The 22,288-nt window shown below is 39.9% G+C and overlaps 1 protein-coding gene across 1 annotated transcript in view; it reads right to left on the reverse strand.

The window, feature by feature from the left end:
• The window catches only part of LOC140326369 (AP-1 complex subunit mu-1), a 36,322-nt gene that overhangs the window by 12,132 nt on the left and 1,902 nt on the right, over positions 1–22,288 (reverse strand). The window contains exons 2-5 of the mRNA XM_072404890.1: positions 20,699–20,855; positions 11,577–11,644; positions 4,005–4,135; positions 3,188–3,335 (exon numbers count right to left, since the gene is read on the reverse strand). Of these exons, the coding sequence (XP_072260991.1) occupies positions 3,188–3,335; positions 4,005–4,135; positions 11,577–11,644; positions 20,699–20,855 (504 nt within the window). The remainder of the gene's footprint in view (positions 1–3,187; positions 3,336–4,004; positions 4,136–11,576; positions 11,645–20,698; positions 20,856–22,288) is intronic.

Consider the following 22,288-nt stretch of genomic DNA (forward strand, 5'->3'; position numbering starts at 1 on the left):
GTCTGCAAAGTAGGAAACCGAATCCTGAAATACACAGGTATTTAATAATCAAAGCTCATCCCTACTGCTGGGTACATATAGATGTTTTCTCTATTTTTTTCTTCCTTTAAATATGTTTGTAAAATAAATAAATAAAACAAACAGGGGAAAACTATGAGTACTGCATAGCCCCATGAACCCTAATGTAAATGACCATAATTTTATTACTTCTGTAAAGTAGCATTTAAAATGGTTTACTATCCATGTGATATTTCCATCCTTTATTTTTCCCATGGTATTGAAAGCAGAAAGGCAAGGAAAGTGTTTGCATCATCATAAATTCATGTTTTGCTTTGTATTATTTAATGCTCCATTTTGGTTTTGCATTTATTATCTACCCCTTTTACCTAGTTTGGGAGCAGTGATGTTGATTTGCTTCTACATTCAGGACAGTGGCTCTTTTGTAGGCTGCCAAAATATTACAGGTAGCAGGGCCTATTACTATTGTTACTGCAAATTCACAAAGCCTATATCTTTTCAGTCAGCACCTGACCTAGTCTCTCCCTCCACAGATATATCAGCACGTAATGGTGTTCAGCATAATGAATCTGTACAAGATACATGTGGTGTAAAAATTATGTTTATAGAGCCAAACAATATAGGTTTTCATGACTGTTATCAACTGAAAATGAGGGAGCCAGTGCGAAACACTTTTTGTCCACAATTCGATTAAAATTTTATGCCCATCATATCATGCTATCCTGTACCCATGCTACACATAACTATCCCTTTACTCTATATGAACCTCAATTTCTTTGAAACATTTTGCTATAGCATAATTTAAGAAAAACAACCAGGGACTTTCTAACTTACAAATTAAACAATAAAATGTGTCACATAGTGACTCCCAGGAACCTTGTGGTTACCCCCCTTCTCCCCACCAAAACTTCATCACCACTATCATTCCATGATGCCCTGTCATATATAAATGTCCCAATTATGTTCTTTGAAGCCAAATGTACACATTTTATTGTTTAATTCCTTCTGATCCAAAGAAGGTAAGTAGCCAGCTATGTGTAACCCCCTATCAACCAGCAAGATTTCAGGCTCCCAGGTGTCTTCACTATGTACAGGTAACGAGCGGAGATTAGGAGCACCCTCTGTAAGGGAGTGCTCCTAATCCAAGCTTTTTACAGTACCTGTAAAAAAAGACAGCTGTTAACAGAAGCAGTCAATCAATCAGATTCCAAACTAGCCACAATGGCCAAGAGCTGACTAAGGATGTCAGGGACAAGACTGTAGACCTACACAAGGCTGGACTGGGCTACAAGTCTATCGCCAACCAGATTGGTGAGAAGGTGACAACAGTTGGCGCAATAATTCCCAAATAGAAGAAACACAAAATAACTGTCAATCTCCCTCGGTCTGAGGCGTCATGCAAGATCTCCCCTCGTGGAGTTTTAATGAGCAGGAGAACGGTGACGAAGCAGCCCAAAACTACACGGAGGGAACTTGTCAATGATCTCAGGGCAGCTGAGACCATAGTCGCCAGGAAAACAATTGGTAACACACTGCGCCGTGAAGGCCTGAAATCTTGCAGAGCCCGAAAGGTTCCCCTGCTCAAGATAGCACATGTACACGCCCGTCTGCAGTTTGCCAATGAACATCTGAATGATCCAGAGCAGAACTGGGTGATAGTGTTGAGGAATGCTGCCCATGACCCCAAGAACACCATCCCCACCATCAAACATGGAGGTGGAAACATTATGCTTTGGGGGTGTTTTTCTGCTAAGGGGACAGGACACCTTCAACGCATCGAAGGGACAATGGACCATCAAATCTTGGGTGAGCACCTCCTTCCCTCAGCCAGGGCATTGGGTCGTGGATGGGTATTCAATCATGACAATGACCCAAAACACACAGCCAAGGCAACAAAGGAGTGGCTCAAGAAGAAGCACATGAAGCTCCTGGAGTGGCTTAGCCAGTCTCTAGACTGGTTGATAGGGGATAAAATACCTATTTCACTCATTACAATGCACATCAAACTCTGACTTTTGAGCACTGGGTTTTTGAGGGTTCTTTTGTTGTTATTCTGTCTCTCACACCTACCATTAACCTACCGTTTCATTTATAGGCTGGTTATTTCTTTGTCAGAGGGAAAATTTACAAAATCAGCAGGGGATCAAATACTTCTTTCCCTCACTGTAGATAACCCTTTGTTTCTTTTTTTCATTAAACGCCCTTTTTAAAAAACAAAAAAAAACAAAATGCCAAAGCCCCTCCTATTGTCATTACAGCCGCGGGGTCTCCTGGCATATGCATGTCCTGAATCACAGGTGGCTTGGGCTCAGAGAACAGGCATGAGCAAGAGGGACTTTTCTGACACTGAAAAAAGAAAGATGGCGATCTCACACATGCAAAGTAAGATTGGCACTTTTTTTATACTAATACAGCGGCATACATCACGGATTTACACAAATAAAGGTGTCATTTATTTTATTCCTATTAGGATTTTATGTTTGTCATATCTGGCAACTTGTTATGTTCAGGGGACTGAAATTAGGTTTAGTATCAGCTCCCAGGGTTCCCCATGTACCCTGAAAATTTCACGTTTGTACAACAATCTGTGTGGGAGATACGAAGGTTTATACATTGGGGGTAATGACAGCAGCATGAACACAGACACAGCTCTCATGCTCCTGGTTTACGAGAGGTAGTATTATTTCACAGTACAAAGCCGCACAACTGCGGCTTTGGGGAACCGCACAACTGAAAACTGAAGTCTATAGAACACTCCCAATCTCGGGGACAGAAGCACAATCCCATTGAAAAAGATAGGAGATGCGCGCGCAGACAGAGCATACACAGCTGATTGTGTCGTCATTGTACACGCCCAGTCAGCTGGTAGTACACATTCTGAGGGTAGGATTATCTCATAGGACATGCCCATATGCAAATGCTGGGCAGTTCAATGATCCACAGCCAGGGCTGGGAGAAGGGCTGGGCAGCACATGGGGATAGGGATCCCCGTGTGTATTGTCCAAGGGGGCGGCGGCTGGTCCTTAACGCCCCCTTAATATGTCTTGGACAGGAAATTCCCCCTAGACTTCTTCAGCGCCCATGGTTGGGAACCTATGTGCTAGAAGGCAATGTTGGGGGACTGTAATACAGTAAATTCTGGTCCTGTCACAAGCTCATGAGTACTTACAAGAAGGTTAACAGACTCTATCACATCAAGGAAAACTTCATTCTTCCGATATTTTATTCCCTCTGATCTCCAAGACACAGCATTGGTTACTGTGGCAGGAGGACGAGGCGCTCCAGTTTCTAGTTTGTGTCCTTCCTGTGTAATATACCTAAAAGATAAAATACACAATCACTGTTACCATCAGGTCCATTGATACTGCCAAGCAGAAAAACTAGTTTTGATTTGATAGGAAGAGAGAAGATGCTTGACATCATGGACAATTAGAGAGCAGCTGACAATTACAAGAAAGTGGGTGTTTACTAGAGTAGAGTGGGACAACTGCCTGCAGTTCAAACAGTAGCAGGGATCTTGTGGAAAAAATCACCTTATTAAAGAAATGACCCAGAAACTTGAAGGATAAACAGGTATTTGGTAATAATTTAATTAATACAAACAGAAAGGGGCTATTCACACATTTTATCACATGCATAGGATTTTACCAGATGCCTACACTATGTACAGACAGGCAATTATAGATGCTAGAAACTACTGTTATTGTCTGCACCAAAAGTAAGCACCTCCAAGTGCTGTACAGTCAACGCTATTCATTCCTTGCAGAGAAGAGAGGGCTAGTGGGAGGCACACTAGAATACAACAATATATGACTGAATTAAGACTCTTTATGCTAGCAGGAGGACTTTATACGAAAGATCTCTATCTATCTATATCTACAACACCAAAAATTTAAGCTAATAGAAGATTTAACTAAACAGCATTTATCCATTACTGAAATTTCAGTTTTAGGTGGTTTTAATCTTTACACTAAAAAAATACTTACTCCTGTAATATTTTGCTGTCTGTGGTTTGAGGATAGCCAAAATCCATTAACTCATCTAACAATTCATATATAATTACAAAATTATCGCGTATACTTTCTTCTTCTAATTCCTTGAAATATTCAGAAAATACCTGAAACAAAAAAGTGTATCAGAGTAACTACAAAATATGTAACAGAACAACAGGACCTATTTTGCATTAATTATTCTGTTCAAATTATTATGGACATAAGTGCATATGTTTCATTTTTTATCTGTTACTTATTTTGTATTTATGTTTACTACTTAATATGACTGTAATCAGCACTGGTTATCCTATTATTCTTTCCGGATTTCAACATCCACAACATAATATCACTGTAATCAGCACTGTACATCTTAATAATCTTTCTGTATTTCAAAATACACAATCCATATAGTTTATTCAGCCACACACCAAGGATCTAGTACCAACCAACCCCCGCCCTCTGATTTGGGATCCCCTGTGCTTGATGCAGGGACTTGGGGGGGAAAGGGCGCTACCATTTCTTGGTGGCATTAGATGGCCTCTAAGCACAGAAGTATTCATGCTCCCCTGTGTTAGGCTATTCCCCTCCCCCATATGATCCGCCTGTATTGCGGGCGGTTCACCTATCTAGCCACGAGGAGTGCGATTGGCACTCCATGTGATTGATGTGGAGCCTCTGTACATCACAGGGAAACCCCCCCTGACGTCTCAACCATACACACACGCCTCTAGGGGCGTCCTTGACGTTACTTACGGACTGCTGTCAGAACACACGGCTGCGCTTTTTCCTGCTCAAGCTGGTTTGATGCCAACCTCACCATCCTGAACCCGCTGGCACTCTATTCTTGACCATTCATATTGGATTTTGACCCTACTTTACCTTTACACATAACTTTCTTTCTCTCCCATTCAAGAATGAATGATCATTACCTAATTAGGGAAAATTGTTATCATACTTATCATGTTATCATGCTATCATACCAGTAATTTTCCTTTCCTAGGAACACTTCCTGACGGCGTACACATGGGTAATCCCGCCCATATTACCCCTCCCAGGACCACCTTTTCCCCAATAAAAACCCCCCTTCCACTTACCTCTCTATTCCGTCTTAAGTCTTGCGACAGGACCATAGAGGATGGGTAATTGCGCCGTCAGGAGGGATTCCCAGGAAAGGAAAATTACGGGTATGACAAAAATTTTTCCTATTCCTGGTCCTCCTCCTGACGGCGTACACATGGGATGTAGCAAGCGACCCTAACTGAGGGAGGGCAAAGACAACTTAAAACATGTTATTGCTGCAAAATAAAAATATTTATTTCAGAGCTGCATGTAACACTGTGGCTCCGAACTCAGAATATGTGTTCAGAAAAACATTCAGTCTGTAATGTTTGATGAAGGTGTTGGGAGTCTTCCAACTTGCTGCTTTACAAATAGGCTCTGTGGAAACGTTTGCATAGGATGCCCATGAAGTTGAGATACCCCTCGTTGAGTGAGCTCTCACTTCCTGTGAGGAAGGCAACCCCATAAGGGAATAGGCAAATTTATTTGTCTCTACGATCCAAAAAGAGATGATCCTTGCCGGGGCTGCTTGACCCCTCTTTGGTCCACTAGGAAACACAAATATGTTGTCCGTCTTTCTAAAACCTTTAGTTCTTTGAACATTTGTAGTGATTATCTTGACCATGTCTAACTTACTCGAGTCATCCTTTTCAGCCATTTCTTCATTCGTTTGGTTCATTGATGGTATTACTGCTTCCCAGTTTATGTGGAAACCCGAGGACACCTTCCGAAGAAACTGTGGAGAAGGCCGCAAATACACCCCTTCCGATGAGACAGAATAACAAGGTTCTCTAGTTGAGAGAGATTGCAATTCTGATACCCTGCGGGCGGATGTAATAGCCGCCAGGAACACCGCTTTCCATGTCAGTTTTTCTAATGGAACAAACTTCTATTGGATAGAAGGGATAGAGAGAGAAAGGGTTTAAGCACTAACTATAAGTCCCAAAATGGAAATAAAGGGTTTACTGGCGGCCTGATTTTTACTGCCGCCTTTAGGAACTGTTGGATCAGAGCATTTTCTGCCCACTTCTTCAAAGTTAGGGCTAATAAGGCAGACACCTGTAGCTTTATGGTATTAAAGCTAAGACCTTTCTCTAGCGCAGACTGCAAGAACTCCAGTATTTGAGCTGCTGATGGTTCTGCGGTAGAGAAACCATTTTCATGAGACATTATTAGGAATATTTTCCATATTCTGAAGTAGGTTTTGTTGGTTGTCGATTTCCTTGCCTTTAGGAGTGTCTGCTACTTTTTCAGAAACACCTGCCGCTAGTTACCTCCTCGTTTTATTAGAAAGGCATTCAGTTTCCAATGTAGAGGTTGAGGTTTGACCCAAGTTCCCTGCACCAGCAAGTCCCTCTGATCTGGTAGAGGTCAAGGGGAAGACATCAGCATCTGAGTCATTAGGGCGAACCAGGGGCCTTTTTGGCCAATATGGTAGTATAACTATTGCCAGGTTCGCTTCTGCCCTTATCTTTAGGAGGACCCTCAAAAATCAATGGTATTGGTGGAAACACATACAGAAGAGGAATGTTCCATCTGATGGAGAATGCGTCTTGAGCCCATGCCTGATTGAAGTGGAACCTGGTACAGAATTTTGGAAGCTGAGCGTTGAGTGATGCCATCAAGTCTATTATTGGTGTTTCCCACTGTTGGAAAATTGGAAGTAGGTACTTGGCGCTTATGGACTATTCTTTTGGATCTGGAAATTACCTGCTCAAAGCATCTGCCAATTGATTCTGTTTCCCTGGAAGGTATATTGCTGTCAGATCTAGTAAATGTTGTTCTGCCCAACCAAAGATCCTTGCTGATATCTTCAAAAGTCATCAGCTTCTTGTTCCTCCTTATTTTGCAATGTAAGCCACAGTGGTCTTGTTGTCTGACATAATCTTCACCTGCTTGTGCTCTATGTAAGTAGCAAATGTTTTTAGAACTTGCCAGGCTGCCTCCAGCTCCATCACATTGGATTCGACCGTCATGGGTGATGACCACTGGCCTGAGCCCTTTGTCCATCGCAATGGGCCCCCCAACCTGCTAGACTTGCATCCGTCGTAATGGTTGTCCAATGTTCCTTCACCAGGGACACCACTTTCGATAGATTCTGCACCAATGCCGACCATAACAGTCTCTTCCCTACTGAAGCTGGAAGGGAAATGACCTGTTCTATGTACTCTCAGTTCCATTGACTGAGAAAGCAAACTTGCAGAGTTCTCATGTGCCATTTGGCCCATGGTACCACCGCTATACATGCTGCCATGAATCCTAACATTTTTATGCAACCTCTTGCCTTTATTCTTGGAGTTATGCAGAATAGTGCCCTTTTTGTTAGCTTGATCTTCTGCTGAGTCAGGAAGACCTTCAAGATCTTCGTACTGATCTTCACCCCCAGATTTTCCATCACCTGGGTGGGAACTAGCTGACTCCTCTGGTAATTTACTAGCAATCCAAAACGAGCCAGAGTCTTCAACACCAACTCTCTGTCCTTCACGAGCTGATCCTTGGATTTTGCTAGCACTAGTATGTCGTCCAAATAATGGTATAAACATACTACCTGAAGCCTCAGATAAGCTGCGAGAGCCACAAACACTTTTGAAAATGTTCTCGGGGCCGTAGCCAGGCCGAAGGGCAGACATGTGAATTGCTAGTAAAAAACTCCTATGCTGAACCTCCAATATTTTGATGTTTTTGAGCGATGGGAACATGTAGGTATGCGTTTTCCAGATCGATTGAAATCATCCAGTTGTTCAGATGTATGACCAACAGGATAGTCTGCAATGATTCCATCCGAAATGACTTCACCTCCAGATATGCATTCAGGTTTCTCAAATCCATTACTGGACGAAAATCCCCCGAGGCTTTCTGCACCAGAAATAGCCTTGATTAAAATCTTTTCCCTTGCTCTTGTGGTGCAACAGGTACTATTGCTTGAAATTTTGCCAGTTCTTGCACATACGCAATTATGGTTTATGTTTCTGACACTTTCATGGGAGCAATGTCCTTCTGAAACTTGTTTGTGGGGGTTTCTGCGCAAACTCCATCTGGTATCCCTTGGATACTACTGACCTTACCCAGGCATCTGTGATTCTTTGTTTCCATTCTACCGCAAATTTTAAAAGATGGGCACCAACTTCCATTGCCTGGGTATAGCTATCTTCAGAATAGTTTGCTTGAAGAACTGGCTGGCTGTGCAACACCTGTTCACTTCCATTGCTGCCAAGCGTATTCCATGGACTGTGCTCCCCTGAAACCTCGCCAACTTTCTTTGGATTACTGACTGTGCCTCGCAAAAGGTTGTTGCTTACGTTTTTGGGGTAACAGCCCTGATCTCCTGCCAGTTACCCTCTGGATTCCTTCTTCCAGGGACTTTCCAAAGAGCAACTTTCCCTCAAAGGGTATAGAACATAAAGATTTGAGTCGGCTACCCAATGCCTCAACCAAAGAGCCCTTCTTGCCGTTACAGAAAAAGCCATAATCTTTGCTGACAATCTGACCAGATCCAGTGATGCTTCCGCCAGAAAATCCGCTGTTAGCTAAATTTTCTCATTTACTAATTGACAAATCTTCTGCTTCACCTTCTATGATGCTCCTAGACTCTTGCACCCAAGCCAATAAGGCTCTTGACACGGAGGTAAGTGCCACCGCAGGCTAGCTAACTAGACCTGAAGCAGCATAAATGCTCTTGAGATCCCCTTCCATCTTTTTATCCATAGGGTCTCTAAAAGTTACCGTATTTTCCATAGGGAGCACCACATCCCTGACCAGGCACTGCAACAGAGCGTCCACAGCTGGAATAACATCAAAGACCTTTTATTCTCTTTCGCTCATTGGATAAACGTTTGCAAATCTGTTCATAAAGGAGCATTTTATATCAGGTTTTGCCCACTCTCCTTCAAAGAGCTGCTTTATCTCTTCGATGAAAGGAAAAGTTATAACTTCCTTTTTAGTGATGGAAAATATATTTTTCTCTTTGGAGGGGGTGGAGATTCCTCCTCCCACTGATAGGCTTCTCTTATAGCAAGTAAAAACGAGTTGATTAATGAAAAGTCAAATGAAAAATAATATTCTTCTTCTCAGAATCTGATATATCCGAGCCTTGTGGTAAATCCCAACGTTTACCCACGTCCTCATGTGCCATTGAACTTTTGCCTGCAGTAAGGTTCTTTAAACCCTCTGCAATGGCCCGATCAATATACCCCTTCATCTCCTTGGCCTCAGTCTCTCTGTCTCGACATGCCTCTTTGAGGAAAATTGCACACAACAATTTAGAAGGTAGGGCTTTAGCCCCACATGCCTAATAAAATCCATTGCCATCATGTGACCGGTTCCCAGAATGGGAAGATGATCTTTCCCTACTCGCTCTATTTAAGGGGGTGCACGTCCCTGCCCCAAGTGCCCGTTTAGAGAACTGTCAGACAGGGGTAGGGAAGGCTTCATGCCTCGTCTTTTTGAGGCGTTTCCTGCCAGGGCTTTTATCCCTATAATGAATTAGCATATAAAAATGTGAATATCTAATTTAAGATGCACCTTTTGCTATTAAAAATTTTTCAATATTTCCACCTTAACCGGGATCTTGCTCACAAGACCAGTGGAGAGATATCAGCAGCTAAACCCAAATAATACCAGTTAAAATTTTATCATTAGTTAAACGAGCAAAATAACCCAAAAGAGAATTTTTTTTAAACCTGCCAAAAATATTTCAAAACATCTAAACATTCCAAAACGTTCCAAAAAGTTGCAAAAAACATTTCAAACACATTTCCAAAAACTTTTTGCCATGTTCCAAAAACGTTCCAAAAGGAAGAAAATAAGTTTCACTTACCCGACATTGTCTTCAGCAGATACTTCAGCGTCAAAAAACACTCCACCAAATGACATAGGAAGTTTCCCTGTTTAAATTTGGCACTGCAGGAAGTAGAGAAAAACTTACTTCCTGAAATGCTTCATAAATGTTACTGAGCATGCGCAGGAGATCCCGCATGCGCGGTACTAAGAATCCAATTCGGCCATCTTGGAAGTTGGCAGAAAGGCTTACCTAGAGTGCTGGGGCGCATGCGCAGTACGTTTACAACCCGGAAGTCTGTGGACTGGAGCTGCGTTCTCCACTGGAGGAACACAGCTCGCCGAGAACAGAGAAGACGCCAGGGGAGAAGAAGGAGAAGGAGCCACCTCACCAGCGTACGATAGTCCTGGAGCAGGATAGAAAAAGAACAGGGAGGTAAATAAAAATGTTTTTTTTTCTTGGGGAATAGGTGGTCCTGGGAGGGGTAATGTGGGCGGGATTACCCATGTGTAGGCCATCAGGAGGAGGACCAGGAAACCTAATTAACCTATCCCCAACAGGAAAAGAATAAACTTTCTACAGAAAATTATTACCTCTGCAACTCAATACCATACAAAAATACTTACCTGTGTCTCCTGGTAAACCACTAAATGTATCCGGGCATATCTTTGAATCATCGACTTGGTATGTTCATTATTAAGTCTATAGACTACACTTTATCATTAAAAATACCATGTTATTTACCATATATAACCCCAGGTGATTTTCCTTTTTTTTTATCTACTTACTTTACTTCAAACACAGTCGATTTCTATTGACACTCCACTACGTCCCTGAGAATTAAGGTGACTTACTATTATTTTTCTGTCTCTACTTCCAAAATGTAAGTAGCCCAAATTTTGGCATATTTTCTTTTTACCTTTTTTCTACAAACCATATTTTAGTATACAATAATTTAACCACTTTACTATACCATTATGACAAAGTATTAATAATTCCGACCATCTTTACTCCTATATTTTTACATTAGCCAATACATCATTTTTCCTAAACTACTATTAATTGCACTTAATAGGGCCATACTACATTATTATTTCAATTCACTATATTTTTTATTAAACCATAATTGCAGCCATCAGCATTTCATAACAGTATTGTTCCCCAACTTCCAATCATCACTTGACTTTCACACAACATTCATACTTATGGTACATTAACCTTAGAAATAATGTTTTTGTAATTATACATTGCACTGTAACTGTATGTACTCACTATTTCACTGTTATGTACATTAACTTTGATGTTATTTCGATATGTTTCACACTCTATTAGAGACCGTTAGGTCCTTCAAAGACAATAACCGCCCCTGAGAAAGCCCTTCGGGGCGAAGCACGTTGGGATTATCTATGACTACACAGTCGTTTCACATAGCAGTAGACAGGAGTTTATGTCTAGCAAATCGTTGTATTCCAGCCAGTGCCTATACACCCATATATACATACACCCACATGCCATGTACAAATACCTTTTATATGATTTTCATTATCATACACTCAAAGCCAGAACCTCTTTTGTCTCTTGTTCCTTATTATTGTACTCATATCTAAAGAGGTAGCTTCGTGATTTAAAATTAAAGTAAATTAAACTAATTAAATTAGTTTAACCTTGCCTGGTTTTGCATCCAATAACTTCCTAATGAGAACATAACCTTTACAAAGTGATATACCCACCTGGATAACTTTGTAGAGGAAGGAGAATACCAGTGACACGCAAGCATTCTTTTTGGATGTAGCAACCACTGTAGTAGTGTTAAGGTAAATATATTTAAATTTCAAAATCACAGCACAATGTTTATATTGATATTGTTTCTTTACATTATTCTAACCTTATAGTAAATATTGAAGGCTATTTTTCATCCTATTATAAATATTATTACTCATTTTGCATTCGATATAACACAGATGGTCCCACTGGTATCAATAGCCAAGACCAGAATTCAGAATAACATTTCCACTATACCATTTTCAGACTGATGTCTCAATGGAAACTAGTTACAACCATTATTCCCAATTGTCCTAGAAATTATTGATATACACCACAAAGCAAAGCATATAGAGGCACTACAAGTTGCCTCTTTGTACAACTGCTCCAACCCTCCACCCAAATGCACCACTGGAGCTTCCCAAAGATCTAAACTTTTAGTTGGAAAGAATAAAAACCCCTAGCCTACCATCACATATTGCAGCATCTGGGAAGTATGCCTATGCACACACCATCTTTCAGAAAGTAAATATCTGCATATTAACTTGTTTGCTTTGAGGGTTTAAAAAAAAAAATCATTGAAATTATTTGCAAAAATATTTAATGATCTACACTCATAAGTCATCGGGAGTTTGCACTAGCACAGTCATGTAAAGTTTGCAGATTTTTACTGTTTCTGAAGAACAGCGCCATAAAAACATTAAACACAAAAAGTAAATCCGGGGTGCTGAAATGTAGGAAGCATGTCAATAGGTGATGAGAGAAAAATGCCAGCGAGATAAGCTCCCCATCATGTTCCTTCTCCTTTCATTGTCCTCTCACAAAGATGAAAGGGAACATGAGTAAAAAAAACCTGTGGCAAATCGGGCCACCATTCCCTCCAGCAAGGCGAAGCTGTGCTGTGGGGCAGGGTTGTGAAAATGTCCCTTCATGGACAGAATTGCAAATCTTTTTGCAGGTAAAAACCTCTCATAAATGGGGTCCTTGGGTGACAGCACTCAATATATTTTAAGTGCAATTCCAGTACTGGTATATACGTGCTAGTAACACTGTGCAAAAGGTTTTAAATACTTTTGGGAAAAAATGCTGCAAAACAAGGAGTCTTAGTAGGGAAATTATTTGTTTATCAAATAATCTACAAAGTGCATATACAAATAATGCCTTAAATATTTCCCTGTCTTTATAGTTCAATTATTCTGGAATTTTTCAAGTAGTGATAGGAAATCCAGAAAAAAAGAAGAAAGAATAAGGATTACAAAATACAATACATAGACAAAACCAAACCAATTACCTGTCTGAAATACCATTTCAAGATACATAATAATAATAATAATACAATACTAACAACATAGCAACATAACTTAATACCAAATTATCTTGAGATAATACAGTTAGGGTGTTTTAACTATACTTCCCATTTACCCAGAAATTCTTCATATGAAATATTCAGATATATATGTTCAGATCCCTAAATACTCACTGAGCACATTGTAATATCTAGAAAAACTCTTCTGATATATGGGAGACTGTTGAAAATACAAACTTAAGAGATTCATCTACAGTGAGGGAAAGAATTTTTGATCCTCTGCTGATTTTATACGTTTGCCCTCTGACAAAGAAATGACTAGTCTATAACTGTAATGGTAGGTTTATTGTAGGTGTGAGAGACAGAATAACAGCAAAAGAACCCTCAAACACCCAGTGCTCAAAAGTCAGAGCTTGATGTGCATTGTAATGAGTGAAATAAGTATTTGATCTCTTCGCAAAAGATGACTTAGTACTTGGTGGCAAACCCCTTGTTGGCAATCACAGAGGTCAGACGTTTCTTGTAGTTGGCCACCAAGTTTGACCATATCTCAGGAAAGATTTTGTCCCATTCCTCCTTGCAAATCCTCTCCAAGTCAGTAAGGTTTCGAGGCTGATGTTTGGCAACTCGAACCTTCAGTTCCCTCCACAGATTTTCTATATGATTAAGGTCTGGGGACTGACTAGGCCACTCCGGGACCTTCAAGGCGTTCTTGATGAGCCCCTCTTTTTTGTATTGGCCGTGTGTTTTGGGTCATTGTCATGCTGGAATACTCAACCACAACCCTTTTTCAATGTCCTGGCTGAGGGAAGGAGGTTCTCACCCAAGATTTGACTGTACATGGCCCCGTCCATTGTCTCTTCTATGCAGTGAAGGTGTCCTGTCTCCCTAGCAGAAAAACACCCCCAAAGCATATTGTGTCCATCTCAATATTTAACGGTGGGGATGGTGTTCTTGGGGTCATAGGCAGCATTCCTCCCCCTCCAAACACTGCAAGTTGAGTTGATGCCAAGGAGCTCAATTTTGGTCTCATCTGACCACAACACTGTCACCCAGTTCTCTTCTGGATCATTCAGATGTTCACTGGCAAACTGCAAATGGGTCTGTACAGGTGCTATCCTGAGCAGGGGGACCTTGCTGGCTTTGCAGTCTATGTCTATGTTTTATAAATCCTACTTGGTCAGGCCTTTGCAGGATTTTAGGCCTTCACGGCGCAGTGTGTTACCAATTGTTTTCTTGGTGACTATGGTCCCAGCTGCCCTGAGGTCATTGACAAGTTCCCTCCGTGTAGTTCTGGGCTGCTTCGTCATCGTTCTCCTGATCATTGCAACTCCACGAGGGGAGATCTTGCATGACGCCCTAGACCGAGGGAGATTGACAGGTATTTTGTGTTTCCTCCATTTATCGCGCCAACTGTTGTCACCTTCTCACTAAGCTGGTTGGCGATAGTCTACAATCTTGTTCTTGACATCCTTAGACAGCTCTTTGGTCTTGGCCATGGTGGCTAGTTTGGAATCAGATTGAGCTTCTGTGGACAGGTGTCTTTTATACAGGTACTGTAACAAGCTTGGATTAGAAGCACTCCCTTACAGAGGGTGCTCCTAATCTCCATTTTGACATGGAAAGTTACAAAGCAATCACTTCCAGAACTTTAATATCCGGATAAATTGTCAAATTGAAGCGAGACCTAGATAATGTCAAGAGTGGATGTGATCCATATCTTAAATGTTGCCTGTATAGTAGGATAGAAAGAGGAAGGCTCAAGAAATCCTAGTTCAGTAGCTATGAGTAGTTGCCGAATATTAGAGGTGGTAAAAAAAGATTGTTCCATCTCAGCCCAAAGCTTGTGCAGAGAAGGGTGCCACTAGTAAAATATTTGTGAAAGAATTGCTGCAGCATAATAATGTGACAAATTCGGGAATCCCATACCTCCAAGTCTTTTGTGTCTGGTAAGTATTTTAAAGGGATATCTAGGCCTCGTCCTATTCTATATAAAAGACAATTATGTTTTGTAGCGTAGTAATATATTTTTTGGGTAAAGTAATTATAATGCGAAAAAGATACAAGATTTTTGGTAGTTTTGACATATTTTGAACATTTTGACAGTTGCTACTCTCCCTGCCATAGAAATTTCACTTCTTCTATATTGATCTAACTCTCTAGGTAATGTTGACAATAAATTAAAAAATTTAACTTGAAATAATTGTGGTGATGTGGAATATTAATCCCTAAAAACTTTATGGCTTTCGCTTCCCACACATAAGGGACATAGTGTGGAGTTTAAGATACTGTGGTATATTAATACCTAATATTTGTGATTTGGAAGCTTTGGTCTTACAGTAAGAAACTTCACTTAACATGCTTAGTATATCCTGGATAGTTCTCAGGGATTGTTCAGGATTGGTAAGTATAAGAATAATATCGTCCGCAAAGAAACTAATCTTGTAAACTCTATTGTAAATTTTGACACCTTTAACAGAAGAGTTAACTTGTAAATATTCTGCTAGGGGTTCCAGTAGCAGTATAAAGATTACCGGAGATAGGGGGAAACCTTGGCGCGTGCCGTTTGTATTTAGAAAAGGCGCCGATAAAGCCCCGCATGTGAACATTCTTGCAGAGGGACTAGAATACAGAGACATAATTACTGTTTTAATGAAACCATAAAAAACAAATTTGTCAAGTACCATAGACAGATAACCCCAGTGGACTCTATCGAACGCCTTCTCTGCATCTAAAGAAGCAAAGAAGGCTGTTTTAGGAGCTCCAGAGATCGTAGATTATAAATTAAGCCCCTATTACCATCAGGAGCCTGTCTATGTTTTATAAATCCTACTTGGTCAGGTTTGACCAAAGTAGGGATAATGTCTTCTAATCTATATGCCGGAAGCTTCGCAAAAATCCTCACACCAGTGTTTAAGAGCGAAATAGGTCTGTAACTGAAAATGTAAGGACAGAACAGTAGGCTACTTGAGGCACATAACATTTTTTTTAGGTATTGTACGAAATTTTAAAAAAATCACTTAATAAATATACAAGAATTATAAAAACCATAAAAAATGGGAGTAACAGAGGTAAATACATTCTATTCGTTAACAAACTTTTTACAAACGTGTATCAGGAATCAAAGAGACAGAGAAGTTGGGTCTCATCCCGACATATTTCGCCCATGTGGGCTTCTTCAGGGGATAACAGAGACCATTACATACAGTGTTGATAGTATGCCCAATCAAAAATAAAAGTGGTATGTATATCAATAGTCAGGTGTAGACCCAAAAACAAAAATATTGCGGTGCTTTTTATGGGTTCAGACAGCGATAATTGGTGGGGGGGCTCACTGACTCATGTATCATGGGAAGATTCATTAAGGTTGTTGAAGAAAATACTCCTTCTAGAAAGGATTCAAGAAGGATGGAATTTCACAATCAATATCAATGGAGGTCTGGATAAGTTATACGTTGATAGAGGAAGACAAAATGAAAGGAAGAAACCTAACGTGGATCAACTGATATAGGGAATGTCTCTAGATTCCAGTAGTTGAATTCAGCTTCAGTTGAGAGGACATGTACTCCAAATAGGGAGACTATAAATATGTAAGTACAAAGTAATGTCAAAACAATGTTGCAACATCATGCGGATAAAAAAATGCCTCTAAGCCTCTTAGAAGCATTTTTTATCCGCATGATGTTGCAACATCCTTGATTGGGCATAATCTCAACACTGTAATGGTCTTTATTATCCCCTGAAGAAGCCCACATGGGCGAAACGTGTCGGGATAAGACCCAACTTCTCTGTCTCCGATTCCTGCTACACATTTGTAAAAATTTTGTTAAAGAATACAGTGTATTTACCTCTGTTACTCCCATTTTTGTGTTTTTTATAATTCCTATTTAATTAAAAAATCATTTTTTAATTTCATACAATACCTAAAAGTTTTTCTGTGCCGCAAGTAGCCTACTGTTCTGTCTTTACATTTTCTCATAAGTTGTTGCTACTCGGACACTAAGGGCTAAGGCACATTAACAAAATTGAGTGGGCTTACATTATTAGGAGGTTGATGACACGTATTCGTTCCCAATCTAATCTATTTAGGTCTGTAAATGCTCCTGTCTGATGGGTCCTTACCAGTTTTAGGGATCGTAACTACTACTGCCTGTAACATTTCAGCAGGGAAAAAACCAAGAGTAGCAGCCAAATCAAAGATCTTCTTTAAACGTGGGATCAATTGGTGAGAGAAGCGTGTGTAGTATTCATTTGGTATGCCCCCGATAATTTACCATTTGAGAGAAGTTTAATGACTATTACCAGATTTGAGAAGGCAGCTGATAAAGCTTCAAGTGACTCTGTTAAGTAAGGTAAGTTTACCCTTTCTAAAAATGATTTTATTTTATCAGGTTGTGGAGTTGTTACATCAGAGGCTAAATTATATAACAAAGAGTAGTAATTTAGAAAAGTGTTGGCTTTGGTCTTAGGAATGGTGCATTTTGCATGTGAAATTGGGTTAACTAATTAAATGAATTTAGATATGTTCCTAAATAAGCTCCTGCTTTTTTATGTAAGGCATACAGTTGCACCTTAAATCTTGATGGGACTTTTCAAATTTATATAAAAGAACAGATCTTAGTTGTTGTCTATCTTTTCATAAAGTACTTGTTAGAGATTGAAAAGGACATTTTAATTAAGGGCCACATTTAGTTTGTTATGGTCAAGAAGATATGCGATTTGTTTCTGCCTCTGCTGTTTCTCATATGAGCAAACCCCTCGAATAAATACCTTATGGGAATTTTATAAAACAAAACGATCAGTATCCTCCAGATCATTGATATAAAAAAATTAACATTGCGCTTCGAAATTGTTGTGCAACATTAAAAAAAGTGTTAAGTTTCAAAAGATGGTCAGGAGGAGAAAAAGAGTGTGTAAGTTCAATACTTATAGGCGCGTGGTATACATTTAGGAGTAGTAGATGAGTCAATGGTGTAGTCAGCAGTTGCATTAAAGTTGCCTCCTATAATTAGAATCCCTTGACGCACTGATGCTCATAACTTTGGCAAGGAAAGGCCGTTTTGTGTTTGGTGCATAAATGTAAACTAACGTAAAGGAAGAGTTATTTATTTGGCACACGAAAATGAGAAATCTTCCCTGTGGATCTTCAATATGGGTGGAGTCTTTAACAGCTATAATAACTCTTCTCTTTTTTACATCTGCATTAGCCATGTATCTGTGTGGAAATCTATTTGTGTGATTCGTACACAAAGATAACGTCTGCATTTTGCACCTGCGCCTTTTTCAGGAGTGCTAAGCGTTTAAAGGGGCTGTTCAACCCCGTCGTATAATAATGGATAAAAAACAGATTCCCATTTGTATAGGTTACGCTATAACTTGGCACATGTTGGATATTGCATATCCTAAAACAGGATTGGCGAGTGTAGACTGGTAATAAAAAAAAAAAAAAAAAAGGATTTAAGAAAAAAAAAAAAAAGAATTGGTAATTGAAGTAATTGGTAGAAATTTTTTCCTAGCTTGTAAAGTAGTTTGAGATAAGTCCGCAAACACTTGTATTTTTTTTTTATATGCCTCAGGCAGTGTGGGTGGCTTTCTGGCAACAATTATCAATTTTTCTTTCACATGGAAAAAGTGCATACGGGTTAACACATCCCTAGGGGTATCCGGTGTTAGAAAATTTTGTTTAGGGATTCTGGGTGCCCTGTCGATCAGAGGATCATAATCCGAAGCCATGGGTAAAAGATTGTTAAGGTACGATGTAAGATACGTTAGTTCCCCTTGGGTGACTAATTCTGGAATATCCCTGAACTTGATGTTGTTTCTCCGAGATCTATCTTCCAGGTCAGCTATTTTTTGCCTAACCCACTGAAACTCAGTACTATGCTCTTGGTGTGCGTTTACAGCGCATTATGAGCATGGGAGAATTACTCCATTTACCTCTCTAAATGTTGTATCCTTTTATCATGGTAGGTAATGGATGACTTGATCTGTACAAATATATCAGTCATATCTTAGTGGAATGTTTTAATGAGAGTATCATCTCTTTCATGGTAGACAGAGACAGTCCTTTGTTGTGTGTGGGGAAATCTTCAATCATATGAAACTTATTACTAGTTGAGGCTACAGGTGTATCAGCAATTGCTTGTTGCTGTCCTCGTTTTATAGAAGAATGCTGAAGGAGCTGTGGTTCAGCCATAATGTGGGTAGATGCGGATTTAGGGGTTTTAATGGTTGGTGACTCACCAGACCCAGGATCTCTTCGTTCCATGCTAGGAGGTCCCGTTTCCAAATAGGAAGAGGCATCAGAGGAGTCTGGAGATCCCAAGGAAGATAAAGGCCTGGGCGTTGTCGCCATCTTGAAAAGCCAGGGATCCCTACGGGCTGAAGAAACTGGTAAGTTTCCTTGGTTCCTGGTTGGTTTTCCTCCTCTTTGTCATGATCACCAGACCCAATAGGTAGTTGAAGGTGCACAAAGGCGAGGTAAAATTTGGCTCACACTAGTGCGAAGCACTGAAGTCAAGCAGCCATCTTAAGCGCTGGCCAGACACGCCCGCTAATTCCCTGCCTTTAAAACAACGTCAAGACTCCCAGGTACACTAGCACCTTAAAAGTACCTTCAAACATGCCTTTCCCTACCCTGTGGCCCTTAGTACTTTTAATTACCTTGACATGACTTACATTATAGTGTGCAAGCAACCCTTTAACTTCACAATTTACAGAAAGCAGAACAACCCTCCCTTCTGTGTACTGAACCCTGGACATACCTAAAACTTGCTCCATGACTCCCTCCCCCTATGCTTAGCACCTCTGCCACTGCTCACAGCACAATAAATTACAAACCTTAGCTTTTTTATTTTGTCTCTGTTCATGCAGGTACAACCCTGAGGTACCATGATTCGCTGAATTGCTCTGTGACTCCACCAAGTGTAAGTTTAGCAAGCATCTGTATGAGAATACACACCATCACAGCCAAACTGTAAACTCCAGCAAGGACAGGGGTATACTCAGTTAACAGCACTGCCTCTCACACACTACAGTGCATAAACATTTCTGGACACATGACATCTGCATGTACACCTCTATAGGAAACACCCACAAGCTGAGAAAGTGACTGACAAGAGAAACCAAACTGCTGAAAGGTGAGAGTCAAGACTGCACAGACGAGGAGAAGTGGTCTGCAGAATCCTAAAAGTCTATCAGACAGGAAATGAGGTAGGCCTAGGATACCTGTTGCTTCTTCTCTGATACAGAAGAGACATCGACTTTTGTCCATTTAAAATAACCAGTCTTCAAAAGAGGGACAACAATGAAATCCCTGATATTTCATTAATGATATATGATCTTTATTGTTTATTAGAAACACAACCCAACACTGTTACCTCTTATTTGTGAAGCCATTTAAAAATAAAAAAATTTTACCCCATCTTAGTAAATAACATGTGTGTTAAATAGGGACTGGGTTGGTGGCAAAAGCTTTAGAGAGGGTTGGTCTCCCTTTCTGGGGAAATAAAAAACTCTCATTCTACAAAGAACTAGCCCTCCTCTGAGAAGCAGTATATGCCAATAATCATATTGGGATTTTACAGTCCGATAGAGAAGAAGACGGAATAACCAAATGAAAGGACACCAAAATCATTAATTTGCTATAAAGGTGCAGAAAAAGTTTCAAATTACTCCTCTAAACCATGAAAAAAAATATTTATGAAATATATAGCTCATTCTCTTTTAACTATTTTTTGCTTTGAAAAGAAAAACAAAACAGAATAAAAAAGGTAAAAAGGATACAATATAAGTTATTGTGTTTGATCCACATGAACCGGACTCCTCCATGAGCAAGTATTGGTGAAAGTGCCCCTTCCTCCTCCTTTTCCATTAGGATTGGCATGAAGTGCTCAACTTCAGACATATCAACATCTCCTCTGTAATTGCGACATATAAGGACCTAAAAGAAATCACAATCGATTACTTATGATTATATGATATTGATAATGTTGTAGGAGTGACTAATTTGGTTAATTTGTACATTAAAATCCAGGTAGCAAAACATATTAGGAATTCATTATCATATGTGTTTTGTTGTCCATAGTTGTTTGGCATAAACAGTTGTTCAGCATTATGCCACAGGGAACATTGCAGTATGCCAACTCCTGCATCAGAGATGTCTGGTTAAAGTGAACCTGTGCTCATTTTTAAACTATTACAAGTATAGAATCAGCCTAAGAGCAGAAATCACAGGGTACCCAGTGTCACCTTTATTAGCCACTCCAATGAAATGGCAGTTGGCAGGGCATAGCCAAAAAGTCAGGGAATGCCTGACACCTCTAACATATTTACATTTGTATTGCTATATATGCAGGCACACATAGGAAATGTTTTACACATATGGAAAGGGGCAAAAATAGGGAAATACAAAGCCTATACAAAGTATAGGAGGAAAACTGAAAAACTAAGAGATGTACTTAAAGAGGATCTTCTATGAAAAATGGAGTCAGCTTGCACTGGCCAGGTCTCCTCTCAGGCCCCCACTTGCAAAGAGTGACATTTGCCTTACGTGTCAAGAATGACTTTACTGTCTTCCTGGGAAGATTTACTTAAAATGCAGAGCAGGTGAAATCTTACAAGAAGTTTTGCCTTGTCTGCCTTCCGTACAAATTGTCCAAAAAAAACAAACAGTAAAACCATGCCCAGAAAGAAGGAAGGAAAGTATAGTTCAAACTTTTTAAGATTTTCAAAGAAAGTCAGGCCAGGGGTAGGTCCGCTTTAAATGAATATGACTTATTCAGAAGCAGTATTTATGATTTTACAACACCTTCTTTATAAAAACACCACAATGCTTCATGAAAACATAAAAAATCTATTTACCTAGAGTATATTATACTTTTACCCCAAAAGCAAAGAATGCTCATATTTGGTCTTGACTTTAAAGAGTGAGAGATGCAATTTTACATCTTTATTATGTATATTGTTTACCAACAATATACCAAGGGCTGTATAGGATTTGTCCAAAGGGGTTCCTCAAGCAACGAGCAATTTGTTCCTCTCAGGTCAGTTTAATTGATACCAATGATATTTTTGGTTTATCTGTAGTGGTGGCATTCTTCCCACTGGCCAGCACACTATGTACTGTGAGCTGTGGATATAGTAATCATAGCAGAGGCTCCATGATGACCTGGAAGTTATTTCAAGGGTTCCCCCACGCTAAAAGGGTGAGAGACACAGCTCTATTGATTTACTAGATTTCTTATATAAAATGGAAGACAGAAATTATTTTAATGTAAAGCAGTGAGGTAGTAGGCAAACCACACCGCAAATTTAGAAAAGACAGCTATTATCAAAGTAGAATTTTGACAATGGGTATGTAGTTAAGGCACCATC

This window comes from Pyxicephalus adspersus, chromosome 3 (genome assembly GCF_032062135.1).
Source record: "Pyxicephalus adspersus chromosome 3, UCB_Pads_2.0, whole genome shotgun sequence".
Classification (NCBI taxonomy): Eukaryota; Metazoa; Chordata; class Amphibia; order Anura; family Pyxicephalidae; genus Pyxicephalus; species Pyxicephalus adspersus.